The sequence below is a fragment of the Vombatus ursinus genome, unplaced genomic scaffold (assembly GCF_900497805.2).
Source record: "Vombatus ursinus unplaced genomic scaffold, bare-nosed wombat genome assembly UNPS02014809.1, whole genome shotgun sequence".
Taxonomy (NCBI): domain Eukaryota; kingdom Metazoa; phylum Chordata; class Mammalia; order Diprotodontia; family Vombatidae; genus Vombatus; species Vombatus ursinus.
This window is the reverse complement of record NW_020954587.1, coordinates 19,403,799-19,422,905: the sequence shown is the minus strand read 5'-3', so window position 1 is coordinate 19,422,905 and position 19,107 is coordinate 19,403,799. Positions and strand designations below refer to the sequence as shown.

General features: G+C 38.3%; 1 protein-coding gene across 2 annotated transcripts in view; it reads right to left on the bottom strand.

Moving 5' to 3' along the window:
- VPS26C (VPS26 endosomal protein sorting factor C) overlaps positions 1-19,107 on the bottom strand; it is a 52,687-nt gene that overhangs the window by 20,136 nt on the left and 13,444 nt on the right. For both annotated transcript variants that reach the window (XM_027875451.1, XM_027875452.1), the window contains 2 exons: positions 14,042-14,191; positions 9,815-9,895 (listed from right to left, as the gene is read on the bottom strand). In XM_027875451.1, coding sequence (XP_027731252.1) covers positions 9,815-9,895; positions 14,042-14,191 — 231 coding nt within the window. The remainder of the gene's footprint in view (positions 1-9,814; positions 9,896-14,041; positions 14,192-19,107) is intronic.

The window sequence follows — 19,107 nt, the reverse complement described above, 5'->3', positions numbered from 1 at the left end:
TCCAAGACGTTCCTCTCCCTTCTCAAGGAGTTCAGGCCCTAGCACAAAATCTTTCTCTTCTCCTCAATTGCTGGCCTCATACAGGGGACTTCCACATACATACTGATACTCCCTCAAACACCTTAATCCCCAGTTTCTCAACCAACTCATTTCCCATGATCTTCTACTCTACAGCACTTCAGTCATGGACAAAGCTGGTCATATCCTGGATCCTGCCATCCCTCACAAATACACCACCTCCATGTACAGAACTCGGAAATCCCCTTTGATTGTTCAGTCATTTAGACGTGTCCGATTCTTCACGACCCCATAGACCATAACAGCATTCCAGCCCTTCTCTCCTCTACTATCTACTGAAATCTGTCCAAACTCATGTTCATTCCTTCCATGACACTATCTATCCATCTCATCCTCTGCCATCCTCTTCTTCTGCCTTCAATCTTTCCCAGCATCAGGGTCTTTTCCAATGAAGAGTCTGAATTAATTTTTTTAAGTATTGACTGACTTGATCTCCTTGCTGTCCGAGGAATTCTCAAGTCTACTATAAATACCCAAATTAACTACTAAGGAGATATGAAGGAAGACACTATCTCCATCCAGAGAAAGAAGTGATAAATAGCAATATGTATACCGTGATTGTACATATATATAAATATTTGTGTCTAATAATAAGCCATCTCCATGGTAGGGTGGGGGGAAGAGAAAGAGAAAAAAAAAGAAATTTACATGTTAACTTTATTATATATTTAAAATGAATAGCAAGTTGTACATAATAGATTTGCAGATTTTGACCAAGATGTCATCCTGGACTCCTCACTATCTCTCACCCTGACATATCAACTCTGTTGCCAAGGTGTGTCAATTTCACCTTTGCAACATTTCTGGAATTCACTCCCATTTCTCCTCTGATATTTTCACCACCATGGTGAAAGGCCCTCAATCTCATGCTTGGACTATTCCAACAGTCTGCTACTGGGTCAAGGGTCTTTCCCCCCTTCAATCCATTTTCCATTCAGTGCAGGTCCAACCATGATACTTCCCCTACTCAATAAACTCTATCATCTCCAGTAGCAAATACAAAACCATCTATTTGGCATTCAAAGCTTTCATAACTTAACCCCCTCCTATCTTTCCAGTCTTCTTATAGCTTACTCCCCACCACAAACTCTTCAATTCGCTGACACTGACCTCCCTGAATAAGACACTTCATCTCTCAGTTCCTGGCATTTTCTCTGTCTCTTCTCCACACCTGGAATGCTCTCCTTTCTCATCTCTGCCTCCTGGCTTCCCTAACTTCCTTTAAGTCCCAACTAAAATCTCATCTTTTCCAGGAAGCCTTTCCCAACCCCTCTTAATTCTAGTGCCTTCCCTCTTTTAATTATTTCCTATTTTTCCTACATCTAGCTTGTTCATATATATTTGTTTGCTCATTCTCTTTTTCATTAGATTGTAAGCTCCTTGAAAGCAAAGACTATATTTTGCCTCTTTTTCTATTCTCAGCATTTAGTACACTGCCTAGCACACAGCAGGTGCTTAGTAAATGTTTATTAACTAACTGGCAGTAGATGACCACTGCAATGAGAAGCAAGAAAGACCACAATTCAAATTCAGCCTCACACACTTACTAGTTTTGTTACTCTGGGCAAGTCACTTAGTTAATCTCTGTTTGCCTCAAGTTTCTCATCTGTAAAATGGGGATAACAGTACCCACCATCTAGGGTTGTTGTGGAGAAAAAATGAGATAATGATGATGATGCTGATGATAACAGTCATAATAGTAGCTAACATTTACATAACTCCTCTTATGCGCCAGGCATTGTCCTAAGCACTTTATAATTACTATCTCATTTAATCCTTACAATAAAACTTTGAGATGGGTGCTATTAATTATCCCTATTTTACAGATGATGAAACTGATGCAAACAGAAGGTAAATGACTTGTCCAGGGTCATACAGTCAATTAGTGTCTGAAGCTGGATTTGAACTCAGGTTTCCTGACTCCAGGCATGGTGTTCTATCTACTTTGCTGCTTTGCAAACCTTAAAGCACCATATCTATCTATCTATTTAGATATACATAGATAAATAGATATGCTAGTTATTATTGTTATTATCTTGACAGGCTGAATTGAGTTGAATTTAATAAGATGAAATTTAAAAAGGATAAATATAAATTTTTACATGTGGGTTCAGTTTTATATTTGGTTTAACTTTGTGAAGTAAAATCAGCTTCACATGTACTAGATAGGGGAGATATGGCTAGTTAGCAGTGTGAATGGGATATGAAATTTTAATGGATGATAAGCTCAACTTGAGTTAATAGTGCAATATGCAGCCAAAATCTAACACAATCTTAAAAAGGTATGTGGCATTAGGAAGGAGGCAAGCTGGCAGTTTTACCATACTCTGGCCTAATCAGACCACATAGGGGTTTATCTGTGTTTGGTTTTGCTGCCACATCTTAGGAAGAACACTAAGAAGCTAGAGGAAACCAGACTGGTGAATGCATAACAATCACGTTAACATAAAGATCAGTTGAAGGAAATGGAAGCCTAGAGAAAAGAAGTTTTATGTGTAGTACACAGGTAGGACATAAAAGTTATCTTCAAGCATTTAAAGGGCAGTTATATGGAAGAAGGTTTAGACTTTGATGTGCATGGTCATATTGGGCAAAACTAGGAACAAATGATTGGGAAATACGGAGGAAAAAATTTCAGCTTGACATAAAAAGAAAAAAGTCTCATAATACCCATATGCTCAGAATGCTTTTTTTAAAATAAGAGTTGGGAGAAGCGCTGAGAAACACTCCAGCAAAACCCTGCAGTTCACAACAGACCTAAGAATGAGAAGAGTCAGCTTAAATTCAATAAGAGTGCCAGAAAAAGTAGCTGCAGCACAGGGGAGTCTCCTGGTAAGACTGGAAACACCAAGTAGCCTGTAGTGCTGTGTCCAGAAACAGAAAAAAGTGAACACATCAAAGTGCACAGATCCTCCTGAAAAAAATCTCAGGGTAGAAGTAACAGGTCAATGGATAGCAAGCAGTGCTGCGCAGCAGCTCTCAGACCAAGCCACGCCAAGCCAGGGGATCTTTGGCATCTGATGCTCAGTGCTGAAAGGCAGAAAGTCCCTAAAGATACATGGACCTCAAAGATCTTGGGGACACTAAATTTAGGACCAAAAGCACCTCACTCCAAATCTCAGCAGTAGGTATATCCTGGCCTTGGTACAAAGCCATAATTCAGGAACTAAAGATGCAGAGATGAGTTCTTTGATTTCAAAGAAAATACTAATCAGTATTAAAACTTATCACAAATTTAGAGATCTCTATAAAGGAGAGAATAACTAACAACGGTAGGCAGAGACTCAAAGAAAAAATGGATTTTCAAGGACAACATGAATATCTAGAAGAAATGAAGAGATTTTTAAAAATAAAATGCTATGGAGGAAAGAATTAGAAAAATAAATAATTTAGAAAAGAGAATAGGAAATCTTACCCTTGAAATGGAGTCCCTGAAAACTAGAATAGACTAAAAAGAAATCAGAGGCACCATGAAACAGCAAAAAAAATTAGAACAAAATGAAAATACTGGGAAAAAATGGAAGAAAATATAAGTTATTTGGTGTCAAATACAAATGATCTGGAAAACAGGTCAAAGAGAGATTTTTAAGAATCAACTAACACCCTAAAAACTTTGATTTTTAAAGTTTTAAAAAGCCAAAACACTACGTGTCAAGAAATCATCAATGAAATATGCCTAGAACCAGAAGACAAAGTGAAGATAGAATCTATTAATCATCTCCTAAAAGAAACTCTACAAGAAAAAGTTCTGGGAATATCAGAAAGAAAATCCTTAGCTCTCACTTCAAAGAAAAAAATACTCTAGGCACTCAGAAAGAAATAATTCATGTAATAATAAACAGTCAGGATTACACAATACCTAGCAGGCTTCTATTATTAATAAAGATCTTAGAATACACGTTTTCAAAAGGATACCAGAATAACTTAGTCTGAGAAACAGATTATAATCCTATAAGGGGGAAAAAGTGGACTTTTATTGGTATAGAGAACTTTCAAGAATTTCTGGTGTAAAGAACAGAGCTAAGTGGACCTCTAAAATACAGATGCTCCAGAGAAACCTAGAAAAGGTAAATCTATTTGAGCAACTGGAAGGGGCTATATGATGATGTAGAACATTCTAATAGAAGGAGGAAAAAAAACAAGTGTCCTTTCAGAACCATAATGACTTCAAAGGGTATTACTGAGGGAGTTAAGTAAGAAAAATATAGGTCCTGGTGACTGACTGTTCCTATTTGGGCAGGAGGGGGTTTAAAGATGGAAAAGAAAAGTTTGGGTAAAAACGGGAATACACTAGTATAGAAAAAAAAGAGTATAATTTGCTATTTTTTTATAATTGGAGTGAGTAGGCATTAGATAAACCTCTACAGAGAATGGGATAGAGAAAACAGGCATTAGATAAACCTCATTCTTACCAAAAACAGATAAAGGAGGATTTCTTTCTTTCTCTCTCTCTCTCTCTCTCTCTCTCTCACACACACACACACACACACACACACACACACACAAACAAAATCTCATGTGGAAATACATCAAACAGAACAGGAAAACAAGAGATCATGTGGAAAGGATAGATGATACAGTAAGAGAATAGTCACAAGCAAAACAAACTTCCTGATCCTGAAAGGGGAACAGAGAAGAGGACAGGAGGGTGAGGGAAGAGAAAGAACTAAGAGTATGCTTTAGATTGGCTCTTGAACAACAGGGGAATGGGCGAACAAATTGTGATATATACATGTAAGGGATTATTATTGTGCCATAAGAAATGATTAAAGACTATTTCAGAGAATCCTAGTTAGCATGAACTGAAGCACAGTGAAGTGAGCAGAACCAGGAAAATAATTTATTCAAGGAGAACACTGTAAAGACATAAAAAGATTTAAGAACTCTGATCAAAGCATTAACCAATCATGTTTCTGGAGGATCTATGATAAGGCAAGTTGCCCACCTCCTGAGAGAGAGGGGATATGCACACTAGGTGGAAAAAGAGGCATACAATTTAGGACATTATGGCCGCTGTATGGATCTGTTTTGCTTGATGATGCTCATTTGTTATAAGGGATTTTTCCTCCCCTTTCGTTCTCTTGGTTAATAAGAGGGGTAGGGTCAGGGAAAGTGATGTTATCAACAGTGATTTCCCTCAAAAGAGGGACATTGCAATATATTTTCAACCACCCAGAAGAGAGGAAGTTCAAAAGTAAAGAGGACAGTTTTGAAAGTAGCATGTGCAATTTGCTGTTTGTGAAGAAAAGAAAGTTCTGAAAGAAAAACAATTTTGAAATTGTGTATAGAATTTATCATATGCTTTTTAAATTTTGAAATTATGTGTAGAACTTGTGTGCTTTTTAAAAAAGCAAGCTAGTATGAAATAGATTCATAGTTTCACATAAAATCTGTTCTGCTATATATAGAAATTTATTTTTTGGTGTTTAAGTTTAGATGTGTATACAGAAAGGCTCTTTTTTTTGGTGTTAAAGTTCAGAATTTAAAAATTAAACTAAAAAAAAAACTCCAGTACTCAGAGAATAAAAAAAAAAGTACAATTAGGAATCAATAAACATGTTGGGCATTGAACAACATTTTTAACAAAAGAAACTGACTTATGATCTCTGACTTGTGACCACCTCTGCTGTATTACTAAATTTCAGAAAAGCTTCAGCCATTTCAGTTCATCCCCTCCTCTCTGACCACCTCATAATCCTCCACCTCTTCCTTGACAAACTCCTTATTTCTGAGGACATATTCTCTCTTCAACCTCCCATTATGGAACTATGAACTGCAGCTCACCCTAACATTTAGACTAGGGGGTAAAGTGTGTTAGGAATGATTTCCTAACTCCTCCTTCATTTGCCCCAGGCAGGTTAGGCTTGTGTTCTATTAGGCTTCACAGCTTGAGTTAGAGCAAGGACATTCGGTATGATTATTTTTTTTTCTTTTTGCTTTTTGGTGAGGCAATCAGGGTTAAGTGACTTGCCCAGGGTCACACAGCTAGTAAGTGTCATGTGTCTGAGACTGGATTTGAACTCATATCCTCCTGACTTCAAGGCCAGAGCTCTATAAACTGCACTCGGTATGAGTATTGACAGGAAATGGTTACTCAGGAAGCTCCACCCATTGGTGGAAAGCTTTTCAAGGTCTTCTAAAGCAGAGGTGTCAAACTCATGGCCCCCCAAACTCTTGAATGAGCCTGAACCAGATTAAAAGGTAACTGGGAAGGGGCAGCTAGGTGGTGTAGTGGATAGAGCACTGGCCCTGAAGTCAGGAAGACCTGAGTTCAAATCCAGCCTCAAACACATAACACTCACTTAATCCCAACTGCCTCACCCCCCCCAAAAAAAAGTTGTTGGTCAATTTTGGGGGCAAGCTAGGTGGCGTAGAGGATAAAGCCACCGGTCCTGGATTCAGGAGGACCTGAGTTCAAATCTGGCCTCAGACATATAACACTTACTAGCTGTGTGACCCTGGGCAAGTCACTTAACCCCATTGCCTAGCCCCCCCCCCCCAAAAAAAGTAACTGGGAAACATTTTTTAAAAATTAGTAAAAATACAATAGAATATAGATAATGTTAGTTTATGGTTTTCTAAGTCTATATGCAACCCACAACTATCTGTTTCTATTTGAGCTTGACACCACTAGTTTAAAGGACCTTCCACTACCTATGGGCAGTGAGGTGGCGCAGTGGATAGAGTTCTAGGCTTGGAGTCAGAAAGATTCATCTTCCTGAATTTAAATCTGGACTCAGACACGTAGGAGCTATGTGACCCCGAGCAAGGCACTTAACCCTGTTTGCCTCAGTTTCCTCATATTTAAAATGAGCTGGAGAAGGAATGACAAAGCATTCCAGTATCTTTGTCAAGAAAACTATAAATGGGGTCATGAAGAATTGACCACAAGTGAAAAGGTCTTAACAACAACAACAAACCACTACTTAACTGATTTTAGGGCTGTTATCCCTCAATTCTGACTTCAGGTGTTCAAGAAACTTCATACAGACAACACTAAAAAAAGGAAGAGATAAACTAAAATAGAAACATAACAAAAATAAAACAATTTTAACAGTTCCCTGAAAGTGTGACTGAATCTGGGAGGGTCCTAGGAATGACCTAGTCCTGGGACTAAATGATCAGGTCCATGTGGTGAGCGCTGCCAAATTTTTACAATTCACAGTGGATCTTTCAATAAAAAAAAAAAGGTGATTCTCTAGTAGGATTGGCACCAGGAACATAACGGCTACAGTAAAGACGATGAAATTTCCTGCACAATCACAAATCAGGAAAAATTGTGATCTCATAACATTCCTAGGGTAGGGAGAAAAGAAATACAAAATTTTTGCTTTAGAAGAATACTCTGAGGGCCTGTCCCCCTTTCTTCTGTGGAGGTTCACCAAGGATGAAGATAAGAAAAAAAAGAAAGAGTGGCTGCTGCAAGGGAGTTGGCCTGGAAGGGAACTAAGGAGTCAAAGGAGTGGATGTCATAGTGAGGATAAAAAACAAGATTTAGTAAGAGAAGGCAGAGGGAAAGGTGAAAAGCCAATAGAATAGGGTCAGATAAGGGGGCTTGGGAATGTTAAGATCAAGGGTATGATCATCTTTGTGAGTAGCATAAGTAGAATGGAGGTTACCGAGAGAACATAGAAAAACAAGCAATGGCAGCTCAGGACAGAACCTTGCGTTAACACCTATAATCAGAGTACATGACATAGTTGACGATCTAGCAAAAGAAAGCAAGAAGTTAGTGTCTACTGGATGACTGACTCTTTTAGATACTTCTTTCCATTCATCTACCCGTTTCACTCACTCCTACTTGAGTTTTTTTTTAACCTTCCATCATTAAAGTGGCTTTCATTAAACTAACAAGATGATTCCAGATGTTATTCTAGAATAACATACTATCTCTATGAAAAAATTGTTTTTCTTTGCAACGATGTTTCATCATCTACATGTATAGTTCGCCACTTATATGCTAATAGTATTTAGAGGTAATGAATTTTTCACATGACCTAAAAATGTCAAATTTTCAGTGGTTCTGCTTCTTGCCATTGTGTCCTCAAGCTGTCTCATATGAGGCACGCAGATTCAAACTCAATACTAACTTTCCTCAGGAATCTAACTCCTTGAACCACAGTTTTTTTGCATAAAATCTGGGCAAGGGGGGGCAGCTAGGTGGCGCATTGGATAGAGCACTGGCCCTAGAGTCAGGAGGACCTGAGTTCAGATCCGGACTCAGACACTTGATACTTACTAGCTGTGTGACCCTGGGCAAGTCACTTAACCCCACTGCATAGCCAAAAAAAAAAAAAATCTGGGCCAGGAGAAGTAAAGTTTGGCAAGAACTGAATTTGAAGTTTATGAATCTGGCTGCAAATGAGGAATTTGCTACCCCCAGGCAAAACTAAAAAGTGGTTGCTGTTCATCTTTATTTTCATCCATTTTTTTCCAGCCTATTCTTCTTTCCTCCCACACATTCTCCTCTTCCCTACAGGCAGCACCTGTCAAATACTTCAAGGCATGTTTCCATTTTTTTTTCCCTGCTTTTTAGGCAATTGGGGTTAAGTGACTTGCCCAGGGTCACACAGCTAGTAAGTGTCAAGTGTCTGGTCTGAGGCCGGATTTGAACTCAGTTCCTCCTGACTTTAGGGCCGGTGCTTTATCCACTGCACCACCTAGCTGCCCCCGGCATGTTTCCATTTAAATACAAAACTTGAGAAGACTGAAAAATCTTTAAAACACCCTTCTCCAAAATGACTGCTGAATGCCCCTCAAAATCTTATTTTATGAGTGGCTGCTGATTGACAAGGCCCTATCACCTGTAGTGAGAGAGATGTTATACTGGTATTTTTTATTTCTTTTATAATGTAAGAAAAATCAAGCTATACTAGAAAATATTGTAGCTTTGCAATGCAAAAGACGACCTAGGAGAGATAAATTGGCTATAAACTTACATACAAATGAAATCTAGTGTTGTATAAACAACTTCTCTTGATTTCCTTTCTTATCAGTCCTAGTTTTGGGGAGTGTCTGAGTTGAACCTGATAGTACAGCAATCCGTGCTAACACTCCCTAATATTAAGAACAGCCCCAAGTGTTCTACGAGCTAGTCTAGGCAGAAGATAAGCTCCTTGAGGACAGGGACTTTTTTGTATTGTTTGTAACCTGAATATCCAGCATGGCAACCTGCACAAATAGGCACTTAAAAGTGGTGGTGGAATTGACTGATCTAACCATAAATATATTCTAGAATCAATGCAAGAAGGGCAAGGGTCATATCAGTCTCTGAGTGTCTCAGCTTGGCATATACAAAGTAGATTATAGATGCATCTTTCATTACTATAAAACATGACATGTAGCCCCTCTAACCCAGTAAGATATAAGCTCCTTGGGGACAGTATTTTTATTTCTTTTTCCTTATATCTTTAGCACTTCCATCACAAAGTCCTAACTCTAATGTCCTACTGTAGGATAGAGGCAGAAGTATTCAAATATCCCCATGCCTTAAATACTTAAGTACTTGTGTCTTAAATACAGCGGACAAGAACCAGCTCCATGAATTCATCAGGAATTCATCATGAGGAAATTCTAACAATGCAGGTCAGTATCTTTTCTGGTCTTTTTTTATTCACGACACCATGATGCTTCCCACAGAGTGAATACTTTAAAAAGTATTGAACTGAATGACTATAATAAGAAAGTTTCTACCTTCAAATATTAAAATGGAGATACTACCCAGATCATATCTTACAGTAGAATGAATGATGAATTCACATATCTTTGTCAAGTCCTTGGCCAAAAGAGAGCGTCTCAGGTCACACCGGAGGGTATACTGTAGGAAACAAAATTGGAAGAAAAATGTTGCTTCAGTAAAATTTATTTTCAATTTCACTATGCCTGTTTATGGCAATTTTTATTTGAAATTTTATACAAATTTTTGTAAGTTTGTTTTTTCCTTAATAGTTTTACATCTACTAACAAAATAATTTAAACACATTTAACAGAATCCCAATATATAACTACAATAATTTATTATTTGTTTAGCCCACGTTCTTTCTACCTTCTTTGTCCATTTTGTTTTAAATATATCAGAAGTCAATTTAGATATTTTTCTGCTAATTCAGCTCTCTTTCCTTCACGTTATTTGATAAAAAAAGCCCTCTATATTTCTTCATATTCTTCATGTTAATTATTTTCAAAAGAATTATATCTCATTAAACTTCATGGTACTGTGTAAAGAGTGTTGGATTTGGAATCAAAGGACCTGGGTTTAAATCTCAGCTCTGTCACTACCTACATCACCTTGGGAAAGTGAAAAGCATTCTCTGAGGGGGAGATGGAGAAGTCTAGAGTCAGGAGAAAAGCTAGAATAGTGAAGAAACAGATATAGCTGACTTGGACCCTTCCTCAAAATGGAGGTACCAGGAGAAACTCACAATTAGAAGACAGGACCTGAGGAGTAAAGGAATCTTCCAGAGTGAGAAGGCTGCAGGGGAAGGATGAAAAGTGCAGACAGATGGACTTAGATGACTTGTAAGGTTCCTTCTAGCTCTAAATCTATAATCATGACATATACCACATTTTGTTTAGACATTTTCCTTCCATTAGACTGTTGTTCCTAGTTTTTTACTATTATATATAAGCAGCTATAAATACTTGGACAGTTTTCAGTTGGTATTTTTTGACAATCCTCTTAAGATGCATTCCCCAAAGAGGAACACTGACTGGGTCAAAGGGCATGATTATTTTCAGATAACTTATCAGATAATGCCAGATTATTTTCTAAAAATATCACACCAATTTTTAGAATCACCCACAAATTTTGTTATTTTTGACATTTGGCAGTGTGGTAGTATCTTAGTTTTGCCCTGATGTCCACCTCTTTGGATATTAAAGAGGTTTAACTTTGGGGAAAGGCGTAATTATTTATAATTCAAGATAAACATTAAATATAACAACATGAAATTGATTCCAGTTAATAAATTATATAAAAGTCAAGGAGAACAAGTTTCCACACTGACCACGTCCAAAAATAATACACGTCTCATTTTGCACTCTATCCTTCACTCCTCTATCAATAGATGAGTAGTACAATTCATCATTTGTCCTCAGGAATGATAGTTGGTCACTATGTCTCTCAACTCCTGTGTCTGAATTTCAGAGTTTCTACACAGCTATGGTCTTTTCATCAGGAATAATTAGAATTCCCCTATTTCATTTTTCCCCTATAGCATTCAGTTTTGCTGAGAAGGTCTCTGCTCCTTTATCGTTGTGGCTGGTAAAATATGTATTTGATTTGATTTTTTAGTTCTGACTGTCATTCATCAGTACTTGACTTCTTCCATTCTGGCTACGTGCAGTAATTTTACTTTGACCTGGAAGCTCTTAACTTAGACAATGATGCTCCTGGGAGTTTTCATTTTGGGGTTTCATTCAGGAGGTGAAGGTAGATTCTTTCTAATTCCAATTTGCCCTATGGTTCTAAGAGATCTGGGAAGTATTCTTTTAAAGATTTCTTGAAACATAATGGTGAGGCTCTGTTTCTGTTTTGGGTAATTCCATGATTCTCAAATTTTTTATCCTCAATTTGCTTTCTAGGTTTTAGCTATGAGATATCTTTACATTTTCTTCAATTTTTTTCAGTATTTTTGACTTTGTTTTAATATTTATGTCTCATGCTTAGCCATTCTCAGCAATACAATGATCCAACACAACTCACAACGAAAAATGCTATCCATATCCAAAGAAAGAAGTGATGGAGGCTGAATGCAGATCAAAGCATACTATTTTTCACCTTTTTTTTTCTTTTTTTTTCTCCTTTTGGTCTGTTTCTTCTTTCACTACATGACAAATATGGAAATATGTTTTACATGATTATATATATATATAACCTATATCAAATTGCTTACTATCTTAGGGAGGGGGGAGGTGAGGGAGAGAGGAAGAAAATTTGGAATCCAAAATTTTTTAAATGAATGTTAAAAAGTCTTTACATGTGACTGGGGGGAAAAATAAAACTTTTTTTTTTAAATTATGTCTCGGGGAATCATTGGCTTCTATTGATCCAACTGTAATGTTCAAGGACTTAATTGCTTGGACAAAGGTTTTTATCTCCTGTGCCAAACTGCTAATTCCTTTTCCAAATATTTTTTCCATAGCTCTCATTTCTTTTCCTCAAGCATTCTCATTGCATTTTTCAAAACATTTTTAGATTTTTTTTTTAAACTCCTGCTTCATTTCTTATAGGAATTCTAGTTCTTGCCGTGTTGTTTTCTGAGGCTTTGCTTGTAGATGTTTAGGAGTCATTCTCTTCTGGGTTTGTGTTTTGAGCTTCTCTGCTACTATAATAGCTCTTTCTTTTTTTTGTCTGTTTATTCTTTTTTTTTTTTTTTTGAAACTGGGTCTCCCTGCCTGGCTTGTTTTTTTTAGTTTGTTTGTTTTTGGTGAAGCAATTGAGGTTAACTGACTTGCTCAGGGTCACAAAGCTAGTGTCAAGTGTCTGAAGCCAGATTTGAACTTGGGTCCTCCTGACTCCAGGGCCGGTGCTATATCCACTGTGCCACCTAGCTGCCCGTTTGCTTATTCTTTCAGCCTACTTTCTGACTTGCGATTTGATGCTGGGGTTAGGCTCTGCAGCACTTCTGAAGGGAAGGTCTGGACTGGTCCTGCTGCTGCTTTCTTTGGATATTTAGTAGTGTGTTACTCTAGGCTCTCAGAAGGGCTCAGGCCCTTCAAGCCTTTGGATCACAGAGCGCTTTTTGCATTCCCAAAGTTGTCTGATCCAGCCGCAAAGTATGATTGAACTCCTTGGTCTAAACAAGCTTTGTAAGTTCCTGATATTGGTTTGGATCTGAGTAAACAGCAAAATGCTGCTGGACTCAGGCCCTATCAGCTAGCTGGGAAGCTCTGAGTGTTTGGAGTGACAGAACCGTAGATTCCCCTTTGATGTGAAATTTCTGCACTACTTATTGATTCCTCAGCAGGCTTCAGATGAGGCCAGAAGTTGGAAATGAGACACTGCTCTGCTCCTAGAGGGCAAGGCAGGAGGGATCCAAGTCACACTGGCACTGCTTACTTCTGAACTTGCTCCTTTCTAGGTAAATTGTCCTAAGCTCCCTACCCAGGAACAGCACCTCAGGCACAGGTCCCCTTCTTAGTCTACACTGTCTCCGTGACTTAGAACTGGGTAGTGAGTGCTAAAACTGCTACTCAGTCCCTGTCTGTGTACCCTGCAAGTACAGCCCTGATATGAATCTGGGACCTCCTCTTACACTGGTAGCACAGACTGTCTCTGGCCTCTAGAGTCTTCCATGTGCAGTGTGCTCATAGCCAGACCCCATGCCCAGTGTCTGCAGACCTCTCAGTCTGTCTCTCTATGCTGACCTGGACTAGATAAATAACTCACTGTTTTTCTGGATTTCTCCATCAAGCTTCAGCCTGGTGCTTTTTCTAGATCTATTTTAAGGAGTTGTGAAGGGAAGCTTGCTGTATTGCTTCCTGTTAATCCACCATTCATTATACCTCCATGTCACTCATTTTTAAGATTTACTCAATAAAGAGCACAAACTTAAATTAGAGCAGTAACCTTTAGCTCCCAAGAACACACATGTTTAAGCATGAGAAAATTATGTAAAGCGCAGGTGCCTCTGTTCCAAAGTAACAAAAAAAAACTAACGCAGAGCATCAGAGGAGATAAAAAATTGGTTGTTGGCAAAAGGAAAAAACCAACAGGGAATCAGATGCCAGAAATGAAGAAGAAATCTTTTTAAAAGTATGTAGTATAGCTTCAAATATTTACATTAACAGTGAATAGCTACATTTTGAAATTAAACAATAAAATGAGAAATTAATTTTTTATATACATTAAGAAACAGGGGAAAGAAAACATAGAACCAATTGATGTATTAAATTAATTTTCCCAACTGTTTTTCAGAAGAAAAACTGTGAATCAACTATTTAAAAATAAAGAAAATCTCACCTGAATGTTGACAAATACACCATGATAAGTCTCATACAAAACTTTGTTGCCCTTCACATGCAGAGGAAACTCAAAAGGAATTTCCGTTTTGCCACTGGGAAATTTTCCTGGCTTCACAATTTCTATTGAACTGGAAATAACTTGGATAGGCTGCAAAACAAGTCAATTTAATCATTGTATCAACATTTTCTTTATTTTAAAATAAAAAAGAACTTTGAAATGGTCAATTTACAAAAGGTTCATTAAAAATTCCAGTGTCCCCCTAACACTCAGAGAATATGATCAAGTCTTTGATGAATGTCTGGTCAATTCAATTCTATAAACCTAGATAGGATGAAGGAACAAGCACAAAGGGGTTCCTCTCACTTTTTCTTCTATTTCAAGCTAGCTGTTGAACATTGTCTCTGTTTTTCTCTGAAACAGCTTATGTTATAATAGAAAAAGATACAATAGTTGGATTTGGTCCTACAGTCTCTGACTTGAAGTCTTTGGCACACTGGTACCACAATAGGAGTCAAGCAAATAAAGCTTTCAGAATGGCACTACCCAGCAGCTATCATGTGCAATTTGATCTGCTACTTCCAGAAAGGACAGAGGCAATCAGCAGGTGTAACTACATTTAAATGCACAAAGTATTTATTGGAGGTTGGGAGTGAGAAAACAAGTTTTCATTTACCACTAGTTTAAAAAAAGAAGTCTACAAATTCTTGTGAGTTATGTTTCTAAGATCCTGAGTTCAAATCCAGCCTCAGACATTTATTAGCTGTGTGACCCTAGACAAGTCGTTTAACCTCTGTCTGCTTCACTTTCCTCAAATGTAAAATGGGGATAATAACAGCACCTACCTCACAGGGTTACTGCGGCGAAGCCAAATGAGATCATTTTTGTAAAGTGTTTAGGACAGTGTCTGGCACATATTAGGCGCTCTATAAATGCTCATTCCCTTCCTTTCCCCAAAGAATACAGTCACAGGGAGTACTGATGTGGTAACAAAGTGTTAACACCTAGTTATCTTTTTAATCAAGTATGAGTATCTATCTCTGATTAAGTCGAAACTGGCAATAAGATTGGTTGCACTAAAAACTGGATGTGTCTTTGGGGACTTTACACCACGGACAGAGCTGTTGGAGAATTCTAAGTAGCCAGAGATTGTAAAATCATAGAGTCAGAGCTGAAAAGGCCCTTACAGGCCATCAGGAACTCCCTCATTTTACAGATAAGGAAACCAGGGAACAAAATGGTTAAGTCACTTGCCCAAGATCACAAAACTACGCAGAATTCACCTAAGGCAGAATTTAAATATATGTCTTCCTGAGTCCTGCTGTTAAGTCAACAATCTGCCTCTAAGAGATGCCAAGCTGAGAGCAAAGAAGCCAGCTTTCCACCTCCTGGGAAAAGCAGAGAGAAAATGCTGCCTCCAACAGAATAAAGCACCCCATCCAGCAGTCAGTTTAAGAGAGTTTGAGGAAGACCTGAGGTTTCAGAGACATGCCACAGCCAAGCACAGACAGAGACACACACTTGCTTCAAGGACCATGACCGTGGCAGCAAAGAAGAGTTGGCCATGGACTCACAGGAACTGCATTCCCCTGCTGGAGTAGATGCTGGGAGACCAACGGAGCAACTTGTTTCGCTGAGGCACTACGCCCAGTAGGGAGCACTATAAGGACTTCATAGGCAAGAAAGGACTTTGAGGAAGTATCAAAGGAGTGAATTGGCCTTGGCCACATGTTCTTTACGTATGTGATTCACTACTACCATATAATAAAAATTCAGAAAAGACCATTAGATTTGGTAATTAAGCAGGTCCTCTGATTTTAAATTCCTCTTTTGTAACCTTTTCTTCACAGGTACCACCAAAAACTCTACACTTAAATTAACTTTTGAACAATAATTCTTAAAAGCATTTACTTCACTCTTTAAAGTTTTTTTATAATGATCAATAAAAGTAAACTGGAAGAGTACATTAAAAATGTACAATGAACCTCATTCTAAATTCACATAGATGGGAATGGAGGTGCATATTGGACAAGAGCAGGCTGCAACACACAATGACTCTGAAAGAGAACAGGAACAAAAGGATGATATCAAGGAACTGTGATGTGAGCCAAGATGGTGGAATAAAGGCTGGGACTCACCTGAGCTCTCCCCCAAACCCCTCCAAATACCTTTAAAAAATGGCTCTAAACAAATTCTAGAGCAGCAGAACCCACAAAATGATGGAGTGAAACAAATTTCCAGCCCAAGACAACTTGGAAGGTTGGCAGGAAAGGTCTACTGTACCATGACGAGAGAGGAGCACAGTCCAGCATGTAGACTAGGGTGCAACAAACCCAGAGTAGGCCTCAAGGTGACTAAATCACTGGCAGCAGTGATAGTTTCTAGACTTCTCAGCCCACAGATACCAAAGACAACTTAGAAGGTTAGCAGGAAAGATCTGTCGCACCTAGGTGACAGCATAGCTCAGTCCAGTGCAAGCCACACCTGCACAGCCCCAGCCTCAGCAAACCAGGAGCAGGCCTTGGGAGTAGCAGCAGTGGTAGCCACAGTGGCTGCTTCTGGATCTCTCAGCCCACTGATGGTAAGGGGTTCAAACAACTGATCAGAAGGAGATTACAGGGGTCTTTCTGCTAGCACTGAGGCAGAACTCTGTTGCTTTGCCCATACTTGGATCTGGATCGCAGCCCTGGGTGGCAGTGCTGGGGTGAGAAGGAGCACTAGCATAAGCAGAGCTTGTGGCTACAGTAGAAGAGGACCTTCCTCACAGTTCCAAAGCAGAAAAGGGTGCTTGCGGCCATTCACAGACTACAGCACAGGCCAAGAGAGGAGTAAACACCTTTCTTTTGATCATACCACCTTGTAAAAACTAAAAACTTACAGGTCCCTGGAATTATCTCTGAAAACAGCTACACAAAATCCCTAAAGTTTAGGACAGTGTGCTCTCCACCATGGAAGCAGAGTCCTTAATAATGAGTTGAAAGTTAAGTAATAGGCTAGGAAAATGAGCAAACAACAGAAAAAATTCTGACTATAGACAGTTACTATGGTGACAAAGAAGATCAAAACATACAACCAGAAGAAGACAACAAAGTCAAAGCTCCTACATATCCAAAGCCTCCAAGAAAAATATGAATTGGTCTCAGGCCATGGAAGAGCTCAAAAAGGATTTTGAAAATCAAGTAAGAGGTAGAGAAAAAAATGGGAAGAGAAATAAGAGTGATACGAGAAAATAATGAAAAATGAGCTAACAGCTTGGTAAAGGAGACACACACACACACACACATACACACCCCCCCCACACACACACCTTAAGAAAATAATACCTTAAAAAACAGAATATTCCAAATGGTAAAAGAGGCCCAAAAAAGTCAATGAGGAGAAAAATGCCATAAAAAACAATACTGGCCAAATGGAAAAGGAAGTCTAAAACCTCAATGAAGAAAATAATTTCTTAAAAATTAGAATGGAACAAATGCAAGCTAATGACTATGAGAAATCAAGAAACAATCAAACAAAACCAAAAGAATGAAAAAATAGAAAACAATGTGAAATATCTAACTGGAAAAACAACTGACCTGGAAAATAGATCCAGAAGAGAGAATTTAAAATTATTAGACTATCTGAAAGCCATGATCAAAAAAAAGAGCCTAGATATCATCTTTCAAGGAAAACTGCCCTATTATTCTAGAACCAGAGGGTAAAATAGAAATTGAAAGAATCCACCAATCACCTCCTGAAAGTGATCACAAAATGAAAACTGTTGGGAATATTACAGCCAAACTCCAGAACTCCCAGATCAAGAAGAAAATATTGCAAGCAGCCAGAAAGAAACAATTCAAGTATCATGGAGCCACAGTCAAGATAACACAAGATTTAGTAGCTTCTACATTAAAGGATGGGAGAGCTTGGAATATGATATTCTGGAGGGCAAAACAGCTAGGATTACAACCAAGAAATCACCTACGTAGCAAAACCAAATATAATCCTTCAGTGGAAAAAATGGATATTCAATGAGATAGAGGACTTTCAAGCATTCTTGATGAAAAATCCAGAGCTGAATAGAAAAATCTGACTTTCAGATACAAGACTCAAGAGAAGCATAAAAAGGTAAACAGGAAAGGGAAATCATAAGCATCTTAATAAGGTAAAACTGTTTACATTCCTACACGGGAAGATGATATTTGTAACTCATAAGATCTTTCTCATTATTAGAGTAGTTAGAAAGAGTAAATATAGACAGAGGGCACAGGTGTGAATTGACTATAAAGGGATGATATCTAAAAAATAAAATTAAGGGGTAAGAGAGGAATGTACTGGGAGAAAGAGAAAGGGAGAGGTAGAATGGGGTAAATTATCTCACATAAAAGAGGTAAGAAAAAGCTTTTACAGTAAAGGGGAAGAGGGGAGAGATGAGGAGTGAGTGAACCTTACTCCCATCAGAACTGTCTCAAAGAGGGAATAACATAAACACTCAATTGGGTACAGAAATCTATCTTACCCTACAGAAAAGTAGGAGAGGAAGGGGATAAGTGAAGGGGTGGGAAAGTGATAGAAGGGAGAGGAGATGGGGGAGGGGGTAGGCAGAAGCAAAACAGTTTTGAGAAGGGACAGGGTGAAAGGAGAGAGAGACTAGAATAAACGGGGGGGGGGGGGAGCAGAAAGGATGGAGTGAAAAATAGTTAGCAACAGTAACTGTGGAAAAAATTTTGAAGCAAGTTTCTCTGATAAAGGCCTCATTTCTCAAACATAGAACACCAAGTCAAATTTCTAAAAATAAGAGCCATTCTCAAATTGAATGATCAAAAGATATAATCAGTTTTCAGATGAAGTAATGAAAGCTATCTATAGCCATATGAAAAAGTACTCTAACTCACTACTGACTGGAGAAATGCAAATAAAATAATTCTGAGGTACTACCTCATACCTATCAGACTGGCTAACAGGACAGAAAAGGAGAATAAGTATTGGAGGCGATGTGGGAAAAATGAGACACTAATGCACTGTTGGTGGAGTTGTGAACTAATTCAACCATTCTGTAGAACAATTTGGAACTATGCTCAAAGGGC